This window comes from Stigmatopora argus, chromosome 1 (genome assembly GCF_051989625.1).
Source record: "Stigmatopora argus isolate UIUO_Sarg chromosome 1, RoL_Sarg_1.0, whole genome shotgun sequence".
Classification (NCBI taxonomy): domain Eukaryota; kingdom Metazoa; phylum Chordata; class Actinopteri; order Syngnathiformes; family Syngnathidae; genus Stigmatopora; species Stigmatopora argus.
The window spans coordinates 28813554-28840288 of record NC_135387.1 but is presented as its reverse complement, the minus strand read 5'-3'; the positions used below and the strand labels follow the sequence as shown (position 1 = coordinate 28840288).

The 26735-nt window shown below is 40.5% G+C and overlaps 1 protein-coding gene across 2 annotated transcripts in view; it reads right to left on the bottom strand.

The window, feature by feature from the left end:
• The window catches only part of LOC144085564 (plexin-A1-like), a 242470-nt gene that overhangs the window by 60309 nt on the left and 155426 nt on the right, over positions 1–26735 (bottom strand). For both annotated transcript variants that reach the window (XM_077614962.1, XM_077614972.1), the window contains exons 11-12: positions 11365–11565; positions 636–732 (exon numbers count right to left, since the gene is read on the bottom strand). In XM_077614962.1, coding sequence (XP_077471088.1) covers positions 636–732; positions 11365–11565 — 298 coding nt within the window. The remainder of the gene's footprint in view (positions 1–635; positions 733–11364; positions 11566–26735) is intronic.

Here is a 26735-nt window from a genome sequence, read left to right as displayed (position 1 = left end):
CCTGCACGTAGACAAATTCAAAAAGGAAGTCATGTGAGCAGTACAACCATAAAGTGTGTCCGTAGCGGTGTAGTTTTTCATCCCTAGGTAAGATGGCGGCGCCCTGAGCGAGCAATGGCAGGCACAAGTAAGTGAGTTTTTTCACGTTTTATGCAATATATATATATATATATTTTTTTAATTTCATTCATAGACGTCAAAATACATTTGGTTAAGCGTTTTATCAGTTAATCTTTTCTTTATTTTGAAATAAATGACCGTATCGGCCACATTTTCTTGCATCATGGCGTTTTGTGCATATCAAGTCTAATTTGTGCGCATATTAGCCGTACCATCGATTCAGTCATCATTTATTTGAGCGACAAATACGGTGTATATTCGAGAAAATACGGTAGTTCACATATCAGCTCCAGCATTTGCATTCTTGTATGTAAAAAACAAATAGGTGTTTTTCAGTTCATATGATATTTTTCCCAAAACCATTGTAATCCTTCTAAAATGAATTAAAAAACAAATAAATTATATTCACATAAAAGTTGCACAGAAACAAATAAAATAAGTCACTTTACTACCATTTCTCCACACCAAACTACAAACACTCATGTTTTTTTGTTTTTAATAAGTAAACATCTTACCTTGGATGTTGAAGGGATTATCGATGACAAAGTTTCCATTCCACAGCACGGAAAGTTCAACTGGGAGGTCACTGATGTCACTGCCCTCGTAGTCATACTGATGAACACAAGGAGAATGTGAGCATTTCCTAAACTGGTAACCCCAAAATGGATATTTTACATCATATCCATGCAAAGTGATCAACATCGCTAAATTTTATTTCCAAACACTGTCCACGTCCACACAGGGAAATGACAGAAAAGGGTACCTGTCAACCTCGGCCAATTACTAATGATTGCAATTCCCCTATTTAAGCAATAAAAAAAACGTACAAATGCAACGTGGCACATATTTACTCACATAGGGCGCACTTAAAAGTCTAATATTTTCTACAAAGTGGACGGGGTTCACAATCAGTATGCACAAAATTCTAGATTCTGTAGATGTCGCTGTATGACTCTGACAGCTTGACTGTCTGGTTACATTGCTTGCTGGCGCGCTATAATTAAATAGTGAAAAGGCGAACATGATTGACATATTAAAGCACATGTGCCAAAGTGGCGGCCCGGGGGCCATATCTGGCCCGCCGCATCATTTTGTGCGGCCCGAGAAAGTAAATCATGAGTGCCGACTTTCTGTTTTAGGATCAATATAAAATGAAGAGTATAGATGTATATTAAATTTGCTGATTTTCCCCCTTTTAAATCAATAATTGTAATTTTTTAATCAATTTTTTCTGTTTTTAGTTCAAAAATCGTTTTATAAAATCTAAAAATATATATATATAAAAAAAACTAAAATAAACATTGTTTTAGATCTATAAAAAAACTGAATAATCAGGGCTTTTAATCCAGTTCTTTTAATCCATTTATTAAAAAAAATCTAAATATTATATCTAAAATGGTCCGGCCCGCTTGAAATCAAGTTGACGTTAATGTGGCCCGCGAACCAACCCGAGTTTGACACCCTTGGCTTAAAGTATGACAATATTAGCAGTCGACCATGACGTTTTTGTCTGCTACCAGTGACTAAGACGATCCGGATTAGAGCCGAACTGGGGAAGACGAGATCGGTTTTACTAAAAAACATGCTTTTTAAAACATTTTTCCCATAGAAAAGTTGTTATACGGCGCACGCAATTTGAAATGATCCAAAAACGTACAAAATACGCAAAAAACATAAATTGACAGGTATGATAATGTTGTCATTACGACTGAGTTTCCGGAGATTGGTGATCAAGCATGACACATTTTCAGAACAGCTGCCAGCTTGACTGTCTGGGTACATTGCTTGCTGACGCGCTATATATATAGTGAAAATGCGGATGTGTGAAATAGCGAATGCGTTTGCGCATACCATGCTTAAAGCATGACAATTAGCATTCGACGATAACGTTTTCTTCTGCTACCAGTGACCGAGACGATCCGGATTAGAGTCGAAATGAGGAAGACGAGATCGGTTTTACAAAAAACGTACTGCAAAAAATATCCAGTAAAAAATTTGAAATAACAAAAATAAACCTATGAAATACAGGAAAATGTAAAAGTTGACATGTATTAAAGTACATGTGGGATCACTCCGTATCCGAAATGGATAAAACGAGATCGGTTTTACAAAAAACTTACTTAACAAAACTTTTTGTACACATTTTTTTCCCGTACAGAAGTTGTTGCACGGCGTACACAATTTGAAATGACCAAAACAATGTATAAAATACGGGAAAACGTATAAGTTAACAGGTATAAACTTGGTTAAACTGCAAGTGTTTGCAGTGCGACAGGGTGTTGCGGTATGGTCCGTGTTGCCATTTTCAAGCCAATGAAAGACCACATGAATTAAGCATGATGTGGCCGACATCTGGGGGGGGGGGCATGAGTTATCTGGAGAACATGTCCACATCGTGTTTAGGTGACGGCAGACCAGTGAAACCCTTAAAATTTAATGGGCATCTCGCCTTGGAGAGTCCTATTGTTACCCTGCTGGTTGCCAGTATTTAAGCGGGTATTTAACCAGTGGGACATTGTGGTCATGCTAATGACGATATTCTACCTCGTGTGAGTTTCGCGGGGGATTCGGACACGTTAGTGTGCTGGAGAACATATATTTTCTGTTTACAAGCGCCATTGCTTATTTGGAGTGGTAAAGTGGTGTTTTTTTTAGAGATAGCGTGTCAGCGAGCAAATGGAAAATGCCAATTTCACTTTGAAATTTCCTTTCCTATCGCATCTCTCACTCGTCTCTCATGCGGCCACTACATCATGTTTGAGTGAACATCGTTTCACGTTTTCGGCCGTTTGATTATCTTCTTCACATTCTTTTCTCTTCTCTCATTTTGCTCTTGTCTTTCACCTTCCTGTGACATTCTCGCCATTCCTTTGCAGCAAAAAGATTTTCTGTTATTTCCCTGTGTGGATGTGGACGGTGGATCATACGTGTCAATTTATACGTTTTTTTTCCCGTATTTTATACGTTTTTTAAATAATTTCTTATTGTGTACGCTGTATTACAACTTAAGTACTGTTTTTTTATTTACGTTTTTTGTAAAACCGATCTTGTTTTATCAATTTCGGATACGGAATGATCCCACATGTACTTCAATACATGTCAACTTTTACATTTTCCTGTATTTCATACGTTTTCTTTGTTATTTCAATTTTTTACTGGATATTTTTTGCAGTACGTTTATTGTAAAACCGATCTCTTTTACCCATTTCGGCTCTAATCCGGGTCGTCTCGGTCACTGGTAGCATATGAAACCATCATCGTCGATTGCTAACATTGAAATGTACATGCTCATTCCCCTTTTCACTATATAATATAGCGTGTCAGCAAGCAATGTACCCAAACAGTCAAGCTCTCAGCGTCCTACAGCGACATCTACAGAATCTTGAATTTACTGCATACAAAAGGCGCACCGACTGATTGGGCGCCCCGTCCACTTTGGGGAAATTTTGTAGACTTTTAATTGCGCCCTATGTGAGTAAATATGTGGCATTCGTACGGGTTATTATCACGTAATAAGGGGAATTGCAATCATTATTAAGGGGAGCGATTGGTCGAGGTATGCAAGTTCATAATGTGAAGATGTTTATAATCAATGTGGAATTGCAATAGTTGGCCTGTATGCAAATTTCACCTCAATTCAAAGTTTATTCATTTATTTTTAATATTATTATTGATAATCTCAGTGAAAGAGCCCACCAAATAAGCAATTAAAAAAAACTTTTAAGAAATGTAACGAGATAAAATTTCGAGAGGCTAATTGTCATATAAGAGCAGAAATCCAGTAAAGCAATATGTTGTAAATATCACTATAGATATTAAAATAAAATAAAAATCTCCACTGGCATACTGGAAGGGAGAAAGCAGTTTGTTTTATAAATTTGAGTCTTATTTGATAAGGTCGCTTTTCGCAAGATTTTATTGAGTAAATTGATTGTTTTGCAAAGATAAAATTGTACTTTTTAGTGGGCTGAAAAATAACTCATGGCTTGAATAACTAACTCAATTTGAAGTTACTTTTGGAGGTTGTTCAAGTTGGTAAACAGACAATAGCACTTACTTTTGAATGAATACATTGCTTCAGGATTCATGTTATGAAGATATCTGGTTCATAAAACTGGCCAAAAAATGTAAAAACAAACAAACAAAAACAGACCCAAAACAATAAGAAAACACATTCAGGAATTTGTTTATAAAGGAAAATGTGATCATATGTCCTTTTTTTATAAAACAGTAAACTTTGACCACACGGCCATAACAGCCAAGACAAACAAACTCAAGGACAGTTTCTTCCCAAGAACCGTCACCATACTCAACTCCAGTTCTGCACCTAGGGGGACCTAATCAAGACTTTCCGTTAACCACTTCGAGTCACTCTGGACCTACTTGACTACTACTTATTTATAATATATACTGTACTACCTATAATGCTGACTACTAAGGCTAATTGTATAATGACAAAAAAAAGCATTCACTTCAACCTTTTTGTCTCATCAAATTGGATCATAATAATAATAATTGGAGTAACAGGCATAGAGTTTTGATCCAGATCTGGTGTCAGTGTTTTAAAAGTATAAAGTACCATTTTCTGACCCCCCCATCCCTATTCTTTCTAAACGAGAAGCCCCTGTGAAGGGACGACTTAGTGTCCTTTCTCTCCTTCCCTGAGCACCAAAAAGCTGCTGGAGATGAGTAATCAAACTCATTACTGGAGCCTCTGGCCAGCGCCTGCATGTCACTGCAGGTAATTAATCTACCTGAGCCAACGCATACAGTAGCAAGGTCCTGAGGGGGAAAAGACTAGAGGAGAGAAGGTTGGTTGCAAAGAAATGTGGCAAAATCAAGTCAAAGGAAAAATAGAGAGAAATGTAAATTAGGCAGATAACATGACGAAAATCGGCAAAAATTCATCCCCATCAAAGATGGCTGCTCCTATACGGAATGTTCCCACATATACTTCAATACCTGTCAACTTTTGCATTTTACTGTATTTAATACGTTTTTTTGTCTTTTCAAATTTTTTACTGGATATGTTTTCCTGTAACATTTTTGTAAAACCGATCTCGTTTTACCCATTTTGGTTCCACGGAATGATCCCACATGTACTGCAATACATGTCAACTTTTACATTTTCCTGTATTTTATACGTTTTATTGTCATTTAATTTTTTTTTACTGGATTTTTTTCCTGTAACTTTTCTGTAAAATCGATCTGGTTTTACGAATTTCAGCTCTAATCTAGTCACTGGTAGAAGATGAAAACGTCATCGTCGATTGCTAATGTTGTCATGCTTTGAGCATGATATGAACCCTCAATTTTGAGCTTTGAGGCGGATTTGCTAACCAATCGACCACTGTGTTGCCTGATTTTGGTCATTTAAACTCCACACAGGAAGGTCCGAACCTGGAATTGAAACCTCGATTTCAGAACTTCGAGGCCGACACACTACCCACTCGCCAGTTTAGGCGTAATCTTACCAAAGTGGTAATAATTTGTCTTGCTGTTCAATTGACTAATCTGACAAATCTTAAAAGGACTTTCTTTATGGATCATTTTTATACGCTTTTGTTGAAGTCATTAGCTCCGCCATAAAAAAATGATACTTATGTTTGTGAAGGTTTTAAATTAGAGTGCAAAATGCTATCCTTGCGTGACTGCAAATTGTAGTTTTTAGGATGTTTTTAAGATTTAATTTTGAAAAATAGCTGGTGCCTACAATATTTGTTACGTTAATCGGACAAACACAGTTGCTGAAAACTATTTCGTCGGGATTTATTTCCTTCCTTCGTTGGTTGCTTCACATAGCGCACAATTAGACTGTGGATGGGTTCTTTGGTTTCTCCCACATTTCAAAAACATGCATGCTAGGCTAGCCAGTTGTGCACACATTTTAGATATCATATTTAGATTTTTTTTATAAATGGATTAAATGAACTGGATTAAAGGTCCTGAATATTCAGTTTTTTATAGATATAAAACAATGTTTATTTTAGCTTTTTTTATATAATTTTAGATTTTACAAAATGATTTTTGAACTAAAACACAGAAAAAATGATTTAAAAAACTACAATTATTGATTTAAAAGGGGGAAAATCAGGAAATGTAATATACATCTATACTCTTCATTTTAATTTGATCCTAAAACAGAAAGTCGGCACTCATGATTTACTTTCTCGGGCCGCACAAAATGATGAGGCGGGCCAGATTTGGCCCCGGGCCGCCACTTTGACACCTGTGCTCTAAATTGTCCCTAGCTAACAGCAATTGGTTGTGTTTCATTGCGGCCTGCCATTGGCTGGCCACTGATTCAGGGTGTCCCAGAAATCAGCTGGGATAGGCTCCAGCACCCCCACGGATAAGGTGTTCGAATGAATGGGGTTTATTAATGCGGACTGGAAAGATGGAAGCTGGCAAACAGTGATAAGCCATCTTGGGTTCTTCTATGGATCTGGCCTAACAAAATGGGGTGAGGAGTTTAAGGGCCGAGGAAGTACGGGTTGGGGAGGAGGGCAGTCATTGTTAGTTGACAAAAGGGGGCTTTGGGGGACACAGAGTAGGTAAGGTGAGCTGAAAGCAGTTGCCGGCCTCATTACTGTAACACGGCAAGTTGGCTCGGGTTCATTCGTTATCTGCTCCCGCATTCGTTTACGCTCCCGCTACATGAATCGTCTCCATGTATTGCTTGTCCCCCCGTGGATTGTTAGAATAGATATGGGGCTGATGGTGGGTCCTATTAGGTCTACGTAGGGAACTGCTATGTTTTTTAAAGCAGACCATGTGTGATTTGGGGTAAAAAGCTGATTTTGTGTGGAGGTAAAGGTTGCATTCTCTTCGTCTTCTTGGCAGATACCTTGAGAGAGTGTTAGAAAAAGACTTCAAGTACTTGGTTTCCGTTGAATTGGGAGGGACTATTTACGTCTTTGATTCAACTTTTCGCCAGGAGTTTGTGATAAATATTGCATTTTTGACAGATACAGATCATGAATGGGGTTGTTATTGGTTTCAAGGATTACGTTTCATTTGATTTGAAACGGAAACCTTGAAATTTTTGAGTAAAGTAAAATATTATCTGCCATGTCTTGAAATGCAAGCTTGTCAAAATTTGTGCTCGAGAGATTCATTCATTCATTTTCTACACCGCTTTATCCTCACTAGGGTCGCGGGGGGTGCTGGAGCCAATTCCACCTGACTTCGGTCCAGAGGTAGGGGACACCCTGAATCGATGGCCAGCCAATCGCAGGGTACAATGAGACAAACAACCAATCACTTGTCGCTACGGGCAATTTAGAGTGTCCAATCAGCCCACCATGCATGTTTTGGAATGTCGGATGAAACCGGAATACCCGGAGAAAACCCACGCAGGCCCGGAAGAACATGCAAACACAGGTGGACCGACCTAGACTTGAACCCTGGACCCCAGAGCTGTGAGGCCGACACGATAACCATTCAACCACTGCTAAATAAATCATGCTATAATTGGTACAAACCAATGTTTTTAAGGAATTTCAACCACAATCGCAGTTGATTTTTGTCACCATTGCCCTGAATAGACGTCCAATCCGTTTAGTTTGTCAAGGGCAGGCACTAAGATAGAAGTGACATTCATGGGCAATTATTTGTATCCATTTTTTTATGACTACTGACTCATTCTGATGACAATAGGGATATCGACCCACTGAGTAGTATTCATTTCCCCCACACTCTCTCCCATCCCCCGTCTTTGATAGTGGCAGGGTAATAAATCATGCAAAGCAGGTCACTGGTTGTTAGCGATACCAGTCTCCGATGGCTAGGACAAAAATGTTCGCGGGAATCCGTCACTACGTTGGGCTCTGCGGTATCGAAACAAAAGCACAAGCGCCCTATCTCCAAGGGTGCGCAAGACCGGGTACGTTCAGGCGTACTCCGAATCCCCCGGTGTACGCGTGGGTTGGATGTTTGAGAGCTGGCGAGGGGTTAAATAATGCACCAGACAGAAAGATTAAATGGACAGGGGAACATCCACCGCGTGCTAATTTTCCCAATGATTTATTACACGCGACTAACCCGGAGCCAGTCGGCTCTGATGCATATACATACGCTTTCCTCCCGAGAATACGGAACACAATGGTAACAGTAAGCAGGTTATCAATCATAAAAGCTATTGAATAGTGTCTCTATGTAATAAATCTTTGGCTTTCTTTTGCCTTAAAAAATGCATAGCAAAACTTATAAAGTACCAGACACTGGTCCTCGAAAAAAAATGTTTTGTTTGCATTAGTTTGATAGTTGCGTATTTTCTCGCATATAAGCCGCACCCTTAAAATTGCCTTTAAAATCGTCGAACTTTTACAATTTTTGTCGTATAAGATTGGACGCATTGTCTTGCGTTATGGCGTTTCGTTTTTGTAGTTTTATGCATGTCAAGCCTAATTTATGCGCATATAAGCCGTACCCTCGATTCAGACATCATTTTTTTTGTGACAAATACGCCGTATATAGGAGAAAATACGGGAATTAGTTATTGTTATTATTACTATTATTGAAGGGCAACTTTAAGGTTTTACATTTTGATGGCACTAGAAGTCAAACGTAATATGAAAATTAACCTAACTGATCACGTAAAAAAGGGGAATACTGTAAATAAATGTTTGACTGAAATTTTACTGAAATATCTACCACTTATTATTCTAATGAATAATAATTGACACGTATTATGCTTATAAATAGGTTTTGTATTTTTCGCTCCCCTCCGCAAATTTATCTGGGCAAGATTTTTTTATTCATTATCTTTTTTAATCGCTTTAGACCAAGGGTGTCCGACTTGGGTTGGTTTGCGGGCCGCTTTAACGTCAACTCGATTTCATGTGGGCTGGACAATTTTAGATATAATATTTAGATTTTTTTTTAATAAATGGATTAAAAGAACTGGATTAAAAGCCCTGAAAATTCATTTTTTATAGATCTAAAACAATGTTTATTTTATATATTTTTAGATTTTACAAAATGATTTTTGAACTAAAAACAGAAAAAAATGGATTAAAAAATGACAAATATTGATTTTAAAGGGGGAAAATCAAAAAATTTAATATACATCTATACTCTTCATTTTAATTTGATCCTAAAACAGAAAGTCGGCACTCATGATTTACTTTCCCGGGCCACACAAAATGATGCGGCAGGCCAGATTTTCCCCCCGGGCCGCCACTTTGACACCTGTGCTTTAGACAGACAGCTAACGCATCATTTCTATTTCATTTTATTTATTTAACCGCCTATCCTTAAAAGGGTCACAGGGGGTGCTGGAGCCTATCCCAGCTAACTACGGATACCCTAAATCGGTGGCCAGCCAATCGCAGGGCACGAGGAGACAAAGAACAACCAATCATAGCTAAGGCCAATTTAGAGTGTTCAACCAGCTAGCCTAGCATGCATGCTTTATGGATGTGGGAGGAAACCGGAGTACTCGGAGAAAACCCACGCAAGCCCAGGGCCAATTTTGCGCCAATCAAGATGTTCTATTTTCCTCCCTTTCTCAAATATGTCCTGCATCTTTTATATTACACAATAATGTATAATCTCTTCTCGCCTCAATTGTTTTCAGAGTTCAATTTTCTCTTTCATTTTGTGTCCGTCTTTATTCATTCCACCTCCTCCATCACCTTTCTTGCTGCTTCGGCATTGTTTGCGACATCTATTTGCCTCGCCGTCCTACGTACGCGTGCGTGCTGGCGTCCGTCGACAGCCGCATTGTAATTCGTCATCATTCCACTTACAGCTTCCTTAATTGGACACTATCACAATCCCACCTAAGGAGATGGGAAATAAAACCACACGGCTGTACTCGCCTACAATTGGAGAAAATAGTTTCTACTGACTGAAATGAATTGTCGGTCCAGCATGATTGATTTCAGATGTGTTATGTTGATATATTTGTTTGGCTAGATAGCAGAGTTGCAAAATAAAGTCTACTTACTAAATTAAATGGTTCCGGGGGTGGTTTCGTATTTCAATTTTTGGGGGAAATAGAGACGCATTTTACATGTAAGAGCCTTAATCCAGTAAAAAATACGACCAAGTTAACCCTTTAAAAATAGTAAAAGTAAACCATTTTTGTATGAAATATGGCAAAACGCTGCCCAAAAAGGAGGGAACGTTATTTATTAAGCGATTAAGATGAATAACAAAAAACTATTGTTGTTGAAAAAACATGCAAAAATATTTTCTATTGTTGAAGGGTGGGTGAATGAGGAAGAGACAAACGTTTGACAACTGACAAACCCTAAGAACACATAAATGTAAATACACAATTCAACAACTAATTATGAAGAACTTAAATTTTGGGGGTTTCAAATGAAATATAAAAAATAAAGTTGCTTTAAGCACACTTGAAAAACTCCGGTAGAAATTGGTGACCTTCTGGCCAATAGGAGGCCAGCATGATGTTGGAAAATAACAAATAGTAAAATTGTGAAATAGCGAATGTTAGAGCAACGCTATTAAGAAAAAATCCGAATATTATACAGGCTAAAGAAAGTGTTTTAAGTTTTGTAACTTGGAATTTCTTTCATATCCATAGACAAAAATTCCGTAAACTGATTGGTTCAATTGTTAGGTAGGATTTGAACATTCAAGAAATATTTTTACATATTTCTTCTCACCAAATAAAAAATCATGGCCACTGTCTTTCCCGTCACAACTCCCTCGTGTAATGTCTCTATGAGCACTCGGCGGAGCGTTGCATTTTTTCAGTGTTTTTTTCTCCCCATTGGTCAGTGCGAATGGCGGAGTGATCGCTAATACGAGAGGAGTATATACTACTTCTCGTTGGCAAGTGGTGGTGCGTTATCCTATTGTGAGGACATTTGTGTGCATCATTTTGGGAATATTTTGAAGGGAAGACAAAAGCAAACAACCCTCAATAGGTTCGATCTTTCAAAAATGGAAAACCAGATGATTATCCCATCAATTCTGACAAAAAAAATATTACTCGGACATACTTTTTACTGCATATGAAAGACAAGCCATTTCACAAAGCATCAGGCCGACTATCAAGGACAGCTGTGATTTCAACGACGTCCTCAAGGACAACACAGCTATCAAAAGTGTGACCTTCCGAAAGAAAAACTATCGCTCCGCTTCCCAAAAACTGTCGACAATATGGAAGCTTACTAAAATCATGGCAATACATTTTGGAAGCTATCCCAAACCGAACCGTTGTTTCTGGGTCGTCGCCATACTACGTTCGGAAGGCGTGTGGTGACTTACTGTACTCTTCTGGCATTGGATGCTCGTGCTGTTGAACCTCAGAGCCGGGACGCTGAGGGTGTTGCCTTGAATGTGAAAAATACACTCGTAGTTCCTCTGTCCGGACTGAGGCTGGGGCAGGTTCTGTGCCAGCAGCGTGATTGGCCTCATAACTCCAGCCGGGATATAGATCTGAGTGGAGGGCAGGATTTGAGGACACTCCTGGAGATAAGAAAATTAAAAAGAAGTGGTTTGAGATGTGACCAGCAAAGTAAGAGGGTCTGTGGATGAAGATACCGATCTGGATGGACAAAGGGGACTATGCTACATTCCAACAGGGTCCGGATAGATAAAACACGGTCTTATACAAGGAGGACTTTTCAGTTGAATTGGGAAGTCTTTTTTACGATCGTCTCGGCTTTCTATTTACAGGTATGTATATAACGAGATCATTATTGGCCGTTATTGGTAGCAATGATGCCAAGGAATGACTGTCATTTTTGAGTCTGAATAAAACTTCAGTTTTTCGGTTTTTCTAATTAGATGTTCTGGGAAAAATCAGTTCCAGGTGCCATAGCTGTTAATTTATACGTTATTCACGTATTTTATGTTTGTTGATAGTTCATGGGATTTTTAATGATATTTTTTGTAAAACCGATCTGGTTTTAGCCATTTTGGCTCTAATCCGCATCGTCTCGGTCACTGGTAGCAGACAAAAACGTCATCGTCAACTACTATTATTGTTATGCTTTAAGCATGATATGCCCACGCGCGTCCTTTTCACTCGTGACCGGACGTTTTGTCAAAAGACGTTTGGTCCCCAGACGTTTGGTCCCCGGACATTTGGTCCCCGGATGTTTGGTCCCCGGATGTTTGGTCCCCGGATGTTTGGTCCCCAGATGTTTGGTCGACCGGACGTTTGGTCGACCGGACGTTTGGTCGAGCGGACGTTTGGTAGAACGGACGTTTGGTCGCCAGGTTCGCTCGCTGTCAAATTATGACAGAGAGTTAACTGTTGATATTTTGATATGAGATATTTAGATATTAAACTCACTCTTTCATGATTATAATTTTGAGAGCTGGTTTCAACAGTAACAACCCGGCGACCAAACGTCCGTTCGACCAAACGTCCGTTCGACCAAACGTCCGTTCGACCAAACGTCCGTTCGACCAAACGTCCGGTCGACCAAACGTCCGTTCGACCAAACGTCCGTTCTACCAAACGTCCGGTCGACCAAACGTCTTTCAACGAAACGTCCGAGTGACCCTTTTCACTATATAAATATAGCGCGTCAGCAAGCCATGTACCCAGACAGTCAAGCTGTCAGCGTCATACAGCGACATCTACAGAATCTTGAATTTCGTGCATACTGATTGGCCAACTACTTGGGAGAAACTTTTAGACTTTTAAGTGTGCTATATGAGAGTAAATAAGTGCCGTGTTGCATTTGTACGTTTTTTTTAACCGCTTAATAAGGGGAATTGCAATCATTAATAAGGGGAGCAATTGGCCCAGGTTGATGAGGTGATGAAATTTAATGTCATAACAACCTGATATTGAACATTCATTCATTTCCAAACCACTCATCCTCACAAGGGCCGCTGGGGGAGCTGGAGCTTGTCCCAGCAAACTTTGGAATTAGGCGAGGGACATCCCGAATTGGTCGCCAGCCAATCACAGGGCACAAAAAGACAAACAACTATTTACGCTCAAACTCATACCTAGGCACAATTTAGTGTTTTCAACCAGCCTACCATGCATGTTTTTGGGGTGTAACAGTAAACTGGAGTACCCACATAAAACCCACACAGACCTGGGAAGAACATGCAAACTCCTCACACGAAGATCGAAACCCAGCAGGGATTGAACCATCAATTTCAGCGCTATGAGGCAAAAATGCTAACCACTTGTCCACTGTACCGCCTGATTTAGGTCATTTAATAAGCATAATTATGCATTTTTTATTGTTAAATGCCAATCTTTAAGAACACATCACATTTAGATCAAGCTTTCTTACAGTAAAATTAATGTCTGTTAGCATGATGGTGGTGACGTAAAATATCTTACAATACAATACACATACAGTTTTTGCTTGCAATTTGTCAAAAAGTATGACTGTACACAGTTTAAAATGTAGTTTAAGTCAATTCTCATTGACTTTGTCTGACGTTAATGTCGTGATAATGTGACAGCAAATTGTCCTTATTGACCGTCAATGAATTCTGCCATTAAACCTTCACATAATCCATAAATAGATCCTCAAATGCTCTCCGTTCCTCTGCTAAATCACCGTCTTTCAATAGAAAGACACGCTGAGTAATTGCTATTAACTTTTATAAGACATCCAGCCCTGCCGTTGGGTAGCCTTTAGTGGAAGAAAAGGCAAAAAAAAACCAGAAGAAGACAAGAACAAATCGATGCGCTTGCTGGAGTGAAGCAGATTGTCAACAAGAATGGCAAGAATGTTCAAGTCTGAAGCATTCACAGGTGGTGATGGAGCAGCGATGGACTGCCGTGAAGCCTCAAGGCTCAATTAGAATGAAAAAAGGACTTTCCAACCGTGGACGTGTGTGTGTGTATGTTTGTGTGTGTATGTGTGTGTGTGTGACCGAATACATTGGCTAGACCTGAAGTATCTAGCCTGAAGTAGCAGCTATTGTTAACGTTGAAGGAGCATGTTCAAGCATCTGTTCCAATTACGACACGGAAATCCTGCAAGGTTGATGCACGTACACGCGCAAACACACATTTATACATGGACGGAAAATCTCTGGCAGCAAAGGATTGTGGGGGCTCTTTCATTAAGGGGGGGTGACAGGTGTCAGAGCCGAGTCTGCATCAGATAGCGGAGCTGTGCAACACAATGAGACACAACAATCTTCCCCGACTAGGGGATTCCTCATGAGGGAATTCTCACTTTTATCCCCTCTTCGCTTGTTCTTTTACCACTTGCCCTATCGTTTTAGTTTTAGTTTTCTGCCTGGATGAAGATGCCCTTTGCCTTGCTACTCCATAAAAGGGGGACAAATTGCATCCCAGGAAAAAAAATGGTGGTTGAAATTTAGTTTCAAAAAGTGGACAATGTGTAGACTATTCTAACGTGAAGATCGTTATCGAACCATTTTTTTTGAAGGAAGACTGCAGCTAAAGGAACCTATCGAGGGTTGATTGCTTTTGTCTTCCCTTCAAAATATTCTGAAAATGATGCACGACCACTTGCCAATGATTAGTATATACTCCTCTCGTATTAGCGAGGAAGCTCCGCCATTCTCCAGACAAAATCAAATAGAAGTTTAATCTAACCTTACACTAAACTTAATTCTAATTTTGTTTTAAATGTTGATATCTCCCGGGTTGGCTCTATTTGCCCCGCCTCCACCCTGACTTTCAGATGCAACCTATCGAGGGTTGTTTGTCTTCCCTTCAAAATATTCTGAAAATGATGCACACAAATGTCCTGAGAATAGGATAACGCATGACCACTTGCCAACGAGAAGTAGTATATACTCCTCTCGTATTAGCGATCGCTCCGCCATTTGCACTGACTAATGGGAAAAAAAAATGCAAGGCTCCGCCCAGTGCTCGTAGAGACATTATATGAGGGAGTTGCGACGGGAAAGACAGTGGCCATGATGTTCTTATGAGCAGCCTCTGGCGTCCGCTGTCTGCTCGTATATCAAAATGTGTCTCGTATCTCAAGGTAAATATTTGCTCAAAATTTTACTCGCATCTCAAATTGCTCGTATGTCGGGGCACTTGTATGTCGAAATATTACTGTACGCATCCCGGCTTCCACCACTTCAACCTGCCGCCCTCTGGAAGGCACTCCCGAACCATAACAGCCAAGACCAACACGATCGATTGGTCGCCGGTCTTTTGGTCGCCGGTCTTTTGGTTGCCAATCTTTTGGTCGCCGATCTTTTGGTCGCCCGGAAGGTAAGTAATAATTACCATTTAAATCATTGCTCAAATTCCCTAAATACAAACTGTGAATTAGTATTTAGTCATACTTAATGCCCTAGTAATTATTAGGCTAAAGAAAAGCTCAAAATTTCCCGGACTTTTATTGTTTTTTGTTGGAGAACTTGTTAAGACCCTGACTGACGTAGCTTCTTAAAGGGACAACGCATGTACATACAAACGTCGGCTCAGTGAAACTGCTCTTGGCCATTGTTGGCTTTTATTGATGCGTAAACCGTGTTGTTTTACCTTGTTTTGTTGCCGGTCTTTTGGGTGCCCGTTTGTCGCGGTCGGGCCGACCAAAAGACCGCGACCAAAAGACCGGCGACCAAAAGACTGGCGACCAATGACCAATCGACCGCACACGAACAGACTCTAGGACAGTTTCTTCCCAAGAGTTATCAGCATACTCAACTCGAGTTCCTCACCCAGGACCTAATCAAGACATTACTACTATTTATATACAACTCATTTATGATGTTGACCACATATTTATCTACTACTATGTATTGATTATAAATTTATCATTACTATATATTGATTATCTAGGTGTTTGTTTGTTTGTTGTCGAGTCCATAGACTCAGCGAGTATACTCCCAACAACTTAGCGCTGAACATCTCCAAGAACCGTGAAACTCCTCTTGGACTTCAGACGGAACAAAGCCGCTCTGTTGATCTCAATTGGACTACTTATTTATTTATTATTTATTGGTCTGTTTGTTGTTGTTATTTATCCACTGTGTGGTGAAAGCTTTAGATCTCATTAATTATATTTGTATAATGACAATAAAAGCATTCAATTCAAGTCAATGTTTCGCATGGCAGAACAGCGCTGCTAATTGTGGTACAAATTCTATATGAAAAAAAAAAAACCCGAGAGAATATTAAACTGTGGGTGAGCAAAATGTGAGGAGAGGTGAAGCGAGGGGGAGGACGAGGAAAAGAAACTTGGTTGTCTTCACGGGAGCAATTTGCGCATTTATTAAAGTGGGAGATAAGACCCGAGGAGACCAAGGTGGAGCGCCGCCACACAAGAGTCGTCCACATCACTTTGAGCGAAACCAGATCCCAAATGTTCATCGCAATACACCCACACCGATTCCACACCGACGTTAATCTTGCCCTCTGGCTTTGTGAAGTCCGTGAGTGGGGAGTGTTTTACATTAGCCACGGGGCAAAACATGGACAGACACTCTGATCAAAGTTTTGGAGGTGAGCTCTCTCAGCAAGAATGGACTTTGTCAATGACTGCGCATTTTCAAATCACACTTGTTACGTCTGTAGATCTAGGACAGGGATGGCGAACAAGTTAGAAACAAAGAGCCAAAATTTTAAACTGTTAAACTCAAAGAACGGGCGGCCCAGCGGCTGAGTGGTTAGTGCGTGGGCCTCACAGTGGGGGACCTGGGTTCAAATCTAGCTCGGTCCACCTGTGTGGAGTTTGCATGTTCTCCCTAGGCGTGGATTTTCTCCGGGTACTCCGGTTTCTTCCCACATTCCAAAAACATGCAACCATTCCATCGTGGGATAAGATGGAAGAGCTGTCGGCGCTTACCAGCAACGGAGTCGAGGAGTTCTGCCCTGCTGCTGTTTTTTTCAGCTCCAGACTACTGAGGAACTGAGCGGATAATCTTGGAAGAGTGACTCTGCATATTCTCTACCTCGGTCACAGTCTGCAGAAGTTCCCCATCTCGTGGAAGACTTCCTGTGTGTGGTTCCAGTTTTTTGTCCAACTTTACATCTTTTTGAGTCTATCCGTTTTTGCTACTGAAACTCGTAGCGCGTTTTTTGTGTTTTTGCTGCTTTTCTGTCTTAATGATTTGGTGATTCTTAATGATCCCATTGACTTTGATTTGCTTTGTACTTTTTGTTTTTGCTTTGTTGTTCTGGCCTTTGACTGTACTGTCTAACTTATAACTATGCCTTTTCTTGCTACTGTCACAATGACATTTCCCGAACACGGGATGAATAAAGTTATCCAATCCAATACAATCCAATGGTAGGCTGATTGGACACTCTAAATTGCCCCTTGCTACAAGTGATTGGTTGTATGTCTCATTGTGCCCTGCGATTGGCTGACCACCAATTCAGGCTGCCCCCGCCTCTGGCCCAACGTCAGCTGGGATAGGCTCCAGCACCCTCACAACCCTAGTTAGGTCAAAACAGTTCCGAAAATGAGATGAAATGAGATGAGTCAAAGAGCCACACCTTACAAAATATGTTAAGCTACAACAACGACTGACTAAAGACATCCAATCTTCTGCTGACTGTCCTCCCTGATTATTAAAATAAAAATACAGTCTGCAAGGATACATCCTCACCAGGATGATGTCAGAGAGGCAAGAGCCCTGATTGGCTACTGGCCATTAACCATGAGGCCACCTTCCTTCCTACAGCGTTGACACTGTGAGTATGATGGATGAGGATATATCTGTGTGTGAGTGTGTGTGTGAGTGTGTGTGTGTGTGTGTGTGTGTGTGCGCCAAGGGGTCACCACAGTAAAGACGGTCCTTACGGATTAGCGTTCCAGTCCAATGAACCGTTTCAGAAAGGAGAGGACAGGACACTATCGACCAGTTTTGGACTTTATACACACACACACACACACACACACACACACACACACATACACACACACAAACACACACACACACACACACACACACACACACACACAAGCAAAGAAAATGTGATGACCAAATCTCCCAAGACAGCAGCAAAATAACTCATTTCTTTAGAAATATTCCAGTTGTCTACATGAATATTAGTGTAGCATTTAAGTACAGCATAAAGTAACCGATTGTGGTTATATTGACGATTACCTGTCAACTTATACGTTTTTCCCATATTTTATATCAAGGGTGTTGGTTTGCGGGCCACTTTAACGTCAACTCGATTTCATGTGGGCCGGACCATTTTAGATATAATATTTAGATTTTTTTAATGAATGGATTAAAATAACTGGTTTAAAAGCCCTGAATATTCCGTTTTTTATAGATCTAAAACAATGTTTATTTGAGCTTTTTTTAAATATATTTTTAGATTTTACAAAATGATTTTTGAACTAAAACAAAAAAAAATGAATTAAAAAATTACAATTATTGATTTAAAAAGGGGGAAATCAGGAAATTTAATATACATCTATACTCTTCATTTTAATTTGATCCTAAAAGAGAAAGTCGGGACTCATGATTTACTTTCCCGGGCCACACAAAATGATGCGGCGGGCCAGATTTGGCCCCCGGGCCGCCACTTTAACACTGGTTTTATACAATTTCAAATTGTGTATGGCGTATAACAACTTTTGTACAGAATTTTTTTTAAGTACATTTTTGTAAAACCGATCTCGTTTTAGCCATTTTCAGCTGTAATTTGGGTCGTCTCGGTCACTGGTAGCAGATGAAGACATCATTGTTGATTGCTAATATTGTCATGCTTTAAGCATGATATGCCCACACGCGCCCTTTTCACTATATAAATATAGCGTGTCAGCAAGCAATGTACCCAGACCGTCAAGCTGTCAACATCATACAGCTAGATGTACAGAATCTTGAATTTAATGCATACTGATTGGGGACCTCGTCCACTTTGTAGAAAATTTTAGACTTTTAAGTGTGCCCTATCTGAGTAAATATGTGTCACGTAGCATTTGTTCGATTTATTATCGCTTAATAAGGGAAATTGGAATCATTAATAAGGGGAGCGATTGGCCGAGGTTGACAGGTATGAATTAATGTAACATCAAAACAAGGCTAAACTAAGAAAAAATAAATAAAAAATAAAAGTGCCTGACCTCTACCCCACATTACACAAACCTCTTGACTCCCATCTCCGTTAGAATCGGTGTTATCGGCGATAACCAAGCTTGATTGCATGTCAATCGAGATGCTATCCGAGCCCAGAGAGTCAAAGAGGATGTTGCTGATCATGATCGCTTGGCGAATCAATATAAAAACCTTAAAAATATATCCAGTGGCTTAGCACGTGTGTGTACTGTGTATGAAAATTGACCTTTTGATTTGAACTGCAAATCATTTAGCTCTAAATCCAGGGTATTTGAAGAATATTGTTTGGGGAAGGAGGGCTAGAAGGGAAATGACAAGATGAATTAAAAATGTAAATGTCACTTATAATCTACAACTCTTTTGGAAGAGGAAATAAAAGTAAAAATGAATCAAAAAAAGGTTCAAGTTTTAAAAAAACTTTTAGAGTTAAAAAGTTTTCAGAAAAACTAGGGTCGTAGGGCAGCGGTGGACAAGTGGTTAGCGCGTCGGTCTCACAGTTCTGGGCTCGAGGGTTCGATCTCAGGTGGGTCTTCGCCATGAGGAGTTTGCATGTACTCCTGAGGCTTACGTGGGTTTTCTCCGGGTACTCCAGTTTCCCCCCAAGGCTGGTTAAACACTCTAATTTGCTCTTAGCTATGATAGGTTGTCCTTTGTCTGTTTGTGCCTTGTGATTGGCTGGCCACCGATTCAGGGTGTCCCCTGCCCGGTGCCCGTAGTAAGATCCAGCACCCCCCGCCCCCTTTTAAAAAAATATTTAAAAAGAAAAAAAAAAATCGTATGCAAAAGTTGTTATACGGCGTACACAATTTGAAATGATCCAAAAACCTATAAAATGCGGGAAAAACATATAAGTTGCCAGGTATGGAAATTGAATGTCATGCCCAAAAGGGCAAGTCTTAGATTTCAGACAGCGCTGAATATTTTTTCAGATTACACACCTGTCAATGAGTTGGCTTTATTATGCGGGTCAGCTATCCAAAAAAACTTGATTGATTATTTGAGTATATTCCATTCCAAAGGCGAATACTTAATAAAATCAGGGCTGTCGTTGAAATAGGAATGGTTTTGTCTAAGAATAATATTAACCAGGGAGCAACAAAGTTGTTGGATCTCTTTGATTCTTACGCTGAGAATCAACCCCGAGCCCGATTTCAAGAAAAAAAGTTTTCATCTACTTTGCTCAAATGACGCGATTCCCACGACTGGTGTCAGGTGTAAGGAGGCCAGGCCCCATCGCACCAGATGTGGAGCCGCGGCATTGGATGAAAGACACTTTGAACGCCAAGAAACTATTTTGCCGAGTACGCCCCCACTCATCTCAGTCTCCGACTATGGGGGATAAATGGTGGGAAAAAGCTGTAAAACAGCTGAGATAAATCACAAAAAAAGTTCATTTTGGAGGCTGACACTTAAGTTGTAACCATCTTTTAACAATAAGACCTGAAAAAGAAACATAATTCTAATGTGAATACAGTGGTACCTCTAGATAAGAGCTTAATTCGTTCCGGGACTGAGCTCGTATGTCGAATTTCTCGTAACTCGAACGAACGTTTCCCATTGAAATGAACTAAAAACAAATGAATTCGTTCCAACCCTCTGAAAAAACATCAAAACAGGATATTGGATTGGAAAAAATGTTTTTTGTTCTAATTCGCCATCTATTGACAAAGTAACAAATAACTAGTGGTTTAATAGTGCTAAAATGTGTTTAATAGTATTAAAATTAGACGGATTTCGAAGGGTGAGAGAGAGACGGACAGAGAGAGGGGGTACTTTTTGCCTAGCATCACGCTTGTAACATAACAAACAAATTTAAATGAAGTTGGATTCTGGGTATGATGACAATTAGGCTTTTTGTCGAGTCAATGATGATGACAAAGCCTATGTCCGATTATTATTATTACGATGCAGACACACTCAAAAATAAGTTTACTCGAACCTAACACTTAATTTAATTCTAATTTTGTTTGACATTTTGATACCTTTCTTCTCCCGGGTTGGCTCTATTGGCCCCGCCTCCACCCTGACTTTCAGATGCAACCTATCGAGGGTTGTTTGAGTTTGTATTCCCTTCAAAATATTCAAAAAATGATGCACACAAATGTCCTCACAATAGGATAACGACCACTTGCTAACGAGTAGTAGTATATATGCCATTCAAACTGACTAACGGGGAGAAAAAAACACTGAAAAAAAGCAACACTCCGCCCAGTGCTCGTAGAGACATTACAAAGAGGGAGTTGCGACGGGAAAGACAGTGGCCATGATGTTCTTATGAGCAGCCTCTTGCGTCCGCTGTCTGCTCGTATATCAAAATTTGACCCGTATCTCAAGATAAATATTTGCCCGAAATTTTACTCGTATCTCAAATTGCTCGTTTGTCAGGCCACTCGTATGTCGAGGTACCACTGTAGTTGCCTCGCCACTTCCTTCTCTCCGACTCTCCATTACGTATTTTGGTCAGCTTTTGATGTTATTTTATCAGGTTTGAAAGACAATTTGCTTTGATAATGGGCAGAAATGAGCTTTTTCAGGTTATTAGGGTTGGTCATTTTTTGCTGCTCTTTCAACCAGCCATTTCAAATAACTTCATTTGCAGAGCGGTTTGACTGACAAAAGCAATTAAAATCAAATCAAAGCAAGAGATAACACACTTTAACCAGGTCAGAGTCATTCTGACCTATGTTACGCATGAAACAGTGTGCCGGGGGGCGGGGCATTTGGTGGAAGTTGTGAATATTCCAGACTTCAACTTTTTGCCCACAGTCAAATGGGATGGCTTGCATAAACATTGCCAGCGGGATGGCTATTGAATTCAATCATTTTCTGAACCGTTTTATCCTCACTAGGGTCGCAGGGGGTGCTGGATGAACGAGTTGTGACAGCTGCTTGTGAAGTGATACATTGATCTTGGACACTTCAAGCATGTGTCGTTTGAATTTGGCATATTTTACAATTGGATGTGATGTGTTTTATTCATTCATTCGTCTTCTGAACCCTTTATCCTCACAAAGGTCACAGGGGTGCTGGAGCCTATCCCAGCTGACTTCGGAGACAAGGCAGGGGACATCCTGAATCGATGGCCAGCCAATCGCAGGGCACATAGAGATAACCATTGACGCTCACACTCATAGCTAGGGGCTATTTAGATTGTCCAATTAGCCTAGCATGCATGTTTTTGGAGTGTGGGAGGAAAGCGGAGTACCCGGAGAAACCCCACGGAGGGGAGAACATGCAAACTGTGAGGCCGATGCGCTAACCACTCAACCGCTAGCTATTGAATTGTATCTGGTAATTTACTGATATGACCGTGGATGAGTGGTTAGCGTGTCGGCCTCATAGTGGAAGACTTGGGTTCAAATCTATGTCAGTCCACCTGTGTGGAGTTGGCATGTTCTCCCCGGGCCTGTGTGGGTTTTCTCCGGGTACTCCAGTTTCCCCTCATATTCTAAAGAAATGAATGGTAGGCTGATTGGACACTCTAAATTTTTTGTAGCTACGAGTGATTGGTTGTTTGTCTCATTCTACCCTGCGATTGGCTGGCCATCAAGTCAACTGGGATAGGCTTCAGCACCCCTCGCGGCCCTAGTTAGGATAAAGCGGTTCAGAAAATTAGATGAGATGAGAAAATAACCGTACAAAAAGAAAACTCTTCTTTCACCCCTTAACCGATTTACAGAGAAAACAGACCGTAGACATAATTAAATCTTCGTACTAAAATTAGTGACGGTCGGCTGTCCGATGGGAGTTTTATTATCGTGCAAATCGGAATCAGGGTTTTATTAAATTGCGGAGAATTCCTCCGCACTTTTACCCAGAAGTCCCCCGGCGGTATGTCGGAGCTCGCAACTAGGCCACCGTCAGAACTCCTCCCCCGTATGTTTTACTGCGGATGCTCCACCTTTCGCTTCTCATCTCATCTGTCGCTCTCCATTAAACACGCCGGCGATCAGAGAAGCATCTGGAGATGCATCTTTAAGCTTTAATACATTTTGAATAATTAACCCATGCACACACACCCGCACACATGTACGTAAGAGGCACAAATATAGCGAGTCAACTGGTGGCATACGGACCCAAAGGGAAAAAGGAAGCTCACTCAGTGCCAGCCTTACACACAGAGCCTCCGAACTGGGCTGCCCAGTGCGGTGTGTCAACTGGATCTTCAGCTGACAAGCTAAAATGAAAAAATAATCTAAATCCGTATTCCTCGCATATTAGCCGCCTCCGCGTATAAGCTGTAGCCTTAAAACGGCATTAAAATGAGCATATATGTGAGAAAATACAGTACAGTGGTACCTCGACCTACGATCAGCTCTACCTACAACATGCTCGAGATACGATGAAAATTTAGATTGAATAATTCGCCCTAGATACGATCAAAATTTCGAGATGCGACCAAGCCAGGTGGCCATGACATGAGAGGCTGTTTATTATTGTAGCGCACTGGCATCTTTTTTTGCCGCATCTCTTTCGTGTATAACAGATATCTATGAGCACTGAACGGTTTCTTTCGCCTACACATGGACCAGGAAACGCACAATGCGCATGCGCAGGCAAAAAGAGGGCTTTCTGGGTAATGAAGTATTCTCGTGCACAACACCGAAAGCCAATGGCACCCTTTCTCAGAATAAAACTTTATTACTCACAATCAATACGTGGGTAGGCTGTTATTCCTTCCTTAGCCTGTTAGCTCCCTCGATCGCTTATTCAAGACTACTTCTCGTTGGCAAGTGGTCGTGCGTTATCGGATTGTGAGGACATTTGTGTGCATAATTTCGGGAATATTTTCAAGGGAATATAACAGCAAACAGCCCAACGATAGCGAACGTGAGGGTGGAGGCGTAGCAAACAGCTAACCCGGCCAGAACGAAGGTAAAAAAAAAAAAAAAAAAAATTAGAATTCAGTTTTGTGTAAAGTTACATTAAACATATGTCTGAGTGTCTGTATATAATAATCCAAGTTCATTTAAATTTGTTTGTTTTGTTACGAGTGTGTTGTCGTGGAAAGTGAACAAGACACTAGCCTGTGTCTAATTGCACGGCTAACGGTAGAACGAAGACAAAAGTAGCTGATACGGAATGGTGCACGATGCAGAGTAACACACACACACACATGTACACACATTTACACGAACATTTATGTTGACTGCAGCATTCAGGTGACATACAAATGAACACAGCCAGCTTACCCATTAAAGTGATATATGCTGTAATTAACACGGAAAGGAGCACTGACGAACATATCTCATGTTTACCCACTGTTTGTCTGAAGCCCAACATGGCCTCTTTAGGATAATCAATGAGGGCGCCATTTTAGACCCTCCATGGGGTCACCACAACATGTGTTCCTGCATATTTTTAAATTTTCAGAACCCTGGAATAGGCCCAATTTACCAATACAGTAATACTTTGACATACGAGTGCCCCAACATATGAGGAATTTGAGATACGGGTAAAATCCAGAGCAAATATTTTCCTTGAGATACGAGCATACGAGACGCGAGAGGCTGCTTGTGAGCACTGGGCGGAGCTTTGCATTTTTTATGTGTTTTTTTGCATTAGTCATTGCAGAATTAAGCGAAACTATGGATCTAAAGCAAGCCTGTGCAATGAAGGGTAGTGTGAAGAAAAGCCGTATGATGATAATCGATATTAAGCATGAAATACTCGAAAAACATGAGTAGTGTACAGTGTAAGCAGGAAGTTGGCCTCAAAAGCTGCAGTGGAATACATACTTGGTTATTCCACAAGAGGGTTGAAATTAAGTTTAACGTAAGATTAAAATTTTATCCAAGTGTGTGTTTAATAATCTAAGTTCATTTAAGTTCAATTTGAAGTTTATGTTACGTTACAAGTGCATCCGTCAAGTCTCTCTCTCTCTCATCCGCAAACTCCCGTTGTATTGAATAAGGCCTCATTTTATTATTAAACATCATAACCACTAGTTATTTGTTACTCGGTTAATAGATGGCGAATTAGAACAAATAAAAATCATTTTTCCGTTGCGATATCCAGTTTTTTTTTTTTTCAGAGGGTTGGAACGATTTAATTTGTATTTAGTTCATTTCTATGGGAAACGTTGATTTGAGATATGAGTAAATTGACGTACAATATCCAGTTTTTTTTTTTTTTCAGAGGGTTGGAACGAATTAATTTGTTTTTAGTTCATTTCTATGGGAAACGTTGATTTGAGATACGAGTAAATCGACATACGAGCTCGGTCCCGGAACGCATTAAGCTCGTATCTCAAGGTATGACTGTACTCAACATGTTCTACGATTATATTCTAAGACTAGATTTTTCACCGTTCGTGCCACCCTTTCCTCTGCAGTGGCAAATGCAAGAATTCTAAAAATATGTCGTTAGGAGGTGTTTTTATTTGTATTTATTTATTTGTTTTCCCTGCAGGTTGGCGCATAAGCTGCATTTGATTTCCCGTCACCTTTGGGGAGAATCCATACTGATAAAAATGCAAATGCGGAGAGATTTATTTTCATATTTGCCATTGGACTTTGGATGAAAGTATTGCCCCATTGACGTTAACCCCACCAAGAATGGAAAAATGGTACGAGTGACTGTTGTTTGTTGCTTGATAGAAATTTCCTGTTGCGCTAATATCCCACAATGGGAACTTAGTCATAGGAAACAACCCCCGGGCCCAGTCGGATCTACCCGCTAAATGTTGGGGATCAGTGGAGCAAAGACAATTTGTTTGTTTCTGTGTACGTTGGTCCTGCTGGCGTTTGTTTCTCTCGCTGTTTGTGTTTATGCACATTTGTTGTTGATGGCCTGCCCGAATGTTTCTCCAACTAGCAATTTTCTGCCTGGTCGCCTCTCGTGCGCTTCGGTCTTTATCGGCTGTCAAAACACTGGGAATTTATATACATTTAGAGATCTGCTAGGGACAGGGTGGAATTATATTTAAGGGGGCAAACGCATGTGTCAGGATAGCACGGTGTAAGTACTAATTTCCTGCGGCACGGATAGATAGGTGCATTTTGATGACAGGCTTGGAAACATCGATAAATGCCTTAGGGGAGGGACGCAGTGTGGTATGACTTCAATCAGGTTGCCATTTGACTACTAATGGTGCACAGGTAAATTATGTGTACTAGATGCACACATTGTCTAGGGCAAAAATATGATGGGTGGTCATTTATGCTAACAATATGGGGAGTATGGGCAGATTGCCGGCCGAGTGGTTAGCGTGTCGGGCGAAACAGTTCTGGGGTTGAGGGTTCGATCATAGGTGGGTCTTCACTGTGTAGAGTTTGCACGTGACCGGACGTTTCGTCGGCGGACACTTGGTCGACGGACACTTGGTCGATGGACACTTTGTTCGCGGACGTTTGGTCGAACGGACGTTTGGTCGAACGGACGTTTGGTCGACGGACAGTTCGTCAAACAGACATTTCGTCGCCGGACATTTCGCCGATGGAAGATTCGTTCGCCGGATTCGTCGCCAGACATTTCGTCGACGGATAATTCGTCGCCGGATTAGATATTTAGATATTAATGCTCTGACATTGTCAATGCAATCAGTGACAAACTCTCTCTCTCTCTCATGATTATAATTTTGAGAGCGAGAGATTACCTGGTTAATAGCTTTCAACAGTCAACTCTCTCTCTTCTCTCATGATTAT